Here is a 1,628-nt window from a genome sequence, read left to right on the forward strand (position 1 = left end):
TCTGTCAGGAAGTCTCAATTACCAATCTCGTTCGTCCGCAGGTCGTGGTCGTGCGGTAACGTTCTCACTTCCCACGCCCGCGTTCTCGGGTTCGATTCCCGGCGGGGTCAGGGATTTTCTCTGCCTCTTGATGATTCGGTGTTGTGTGATGTCCTTAGGTTAGTGAAGTTTAAGTAGTTCTAAGTTCTAGGGGACTGATGACTTCAGCTGATATGTCCCATAGTGCTCAGAACCATTTGAACCATTTATTTCTTGGATATATCCCACTTTCCGTTTTACCCTGCAGTTTTTACACACTAAAGTTCCATCTCGTTCAATGGAAATAATTCCCTGATCTTTGAATACATGTCCTATCATGCTGTTCGTTTTTCCTGTCAGAGTTCTCCAATTTTTCTTTCTTCGCGGTTCTGAGGATAACTTACCGTACACTGACTTAAACTAATTGTATATTAGCCAGACAGGAAGGGCTATAGCAGCTACAGTGACTGAATATGAAAGTGGCTGGAGTGTATGTAAGTTAGACTCCAGTTTTTCTGAATGTGTACTGTTGGCACGTGATGGATAAGAAGTCTGCACAGAAGTCCATAATGTGACCAACAAAGGAAAAAAAAAGCTATTAGAAACAATTGAGGTAATTAAGCATTCACCTCAAACGACATTCTGTGTATGTTGATAGTATCTATGTTACAATTGCCTGGATTCTTTTTATCTGGTATCTCTTGAGAATAGTAGCCAGTTATTTCTGACAGTGGCAGAAATACTGAAACGAAGTCCTAACTAAACAAATTAGGACAACAAAAAGCAGTGTCTATGTTTTTTAACGTTAAAAATGAAATTGTTTTCCCAGGAAGTAACGGAGCGATATGTATTTAATGTATATTGACTTCGTAAAGGGGATCACATATTCCACAACTCGTGATAACTCAACAGGAAATCAGGAAAGGTAAGAAGAAAAAACATGTTCGTTGTTAGTGTTTTATTATTTTTTTCGAAATTTTGGTGTTTATACTGGTCTCGTCTCTTGCAGAATTAGACATTTCAGCCCAACAGAGCAGCCTTAGCGTGGAGGTGGGCGGCGGCGGCGAGGGCGCCGGGGGCGGCATAGGACAGTGGAGCGGGGGCGGCGTAGGCGACGTGAGCGGGGGCGGCGTACGCCACAGCGGGGGCGGCGTAGGCGCGGGCAGCGTAGGCGAGGGCGGCGCCGTTGATGACGGCGTCACGGGCCTGAGTCTGGGCGACGGCGGTCAGATGGGCGGCCCTGGTGGCGGCGACGGCGGGGGTGTCCAGCAGGTAGCCGTCGGAGCGCACGGCGACGGGGGCGGGGCCGTAGGCGGCGTAGCCGGCGTGCACGGGGGCGGCCACCACAGCGGGGGCGGCGTAGGCGGCGGGGGCGACGACTGCGGCGGGGGCGGCACCCAGGTAGCCGGGCGTAGCCACGGCGACGGCCAGGACGGCGCTCAGGACGATCTGCATTTCAAGAAGTGTCATAGAACGATGTTCTCAACTAATATAGATCATAGATGTGCTACACAGACAAGCTTGTTGTTTGATGTAGTAGTGAAGTAAAATAAAGCACAGTAGTACGTACCAGTGTGTTCATGGTTGTGGGAGTTGCTGATGCTGCTGCT

At 49.4% G+C, this 1,628-nt stretch overlaps 1 protein-coding gene across 1 annotated transcript; it reads right to left on the reverse strand.

The window, feature by feature from the left end:
• Positions 1 to 961: 961 nt before the first annotated feature.
• On the reverse strand, positions 962 to 1,628 carry LOC124788178 (cuticle protein 16.5-like). Its single transcript, XM_047255333.1, has 2 exons — positions 1,589 to 1,628; positions 962 to 1,467 (listed from the first exon to the last, which is right to left on the reverse strand). The coding sequence occupies exons 1-2, from the start codon at positions 1,598 to 1,600 to the stop codon at positions 1,039 to 1,041; spliced, it is 441 nt and encodes a 146-aa protein (XP_047111289.1). The 5' UTR covers positions 1,601 to 1,628; the 3' UTR covers positions 962 to 1,038.

This window comes from Schistocerca piceifrons, chromosome 3 (assembly GCF_021461385.2).
Source record: "Schistocerca piceifrons isolate TAMUIC-IGC-003096 chromosome 3, iqSchPice1.1, whole genome shotgun sequence".
Classification (NCBI taxonomy): Eukaryota; Metazoa; Arthropoda; class Insecta; order Orthoptera; family Acrididae; genus Schistocerca; species Schistocerca piceifrons.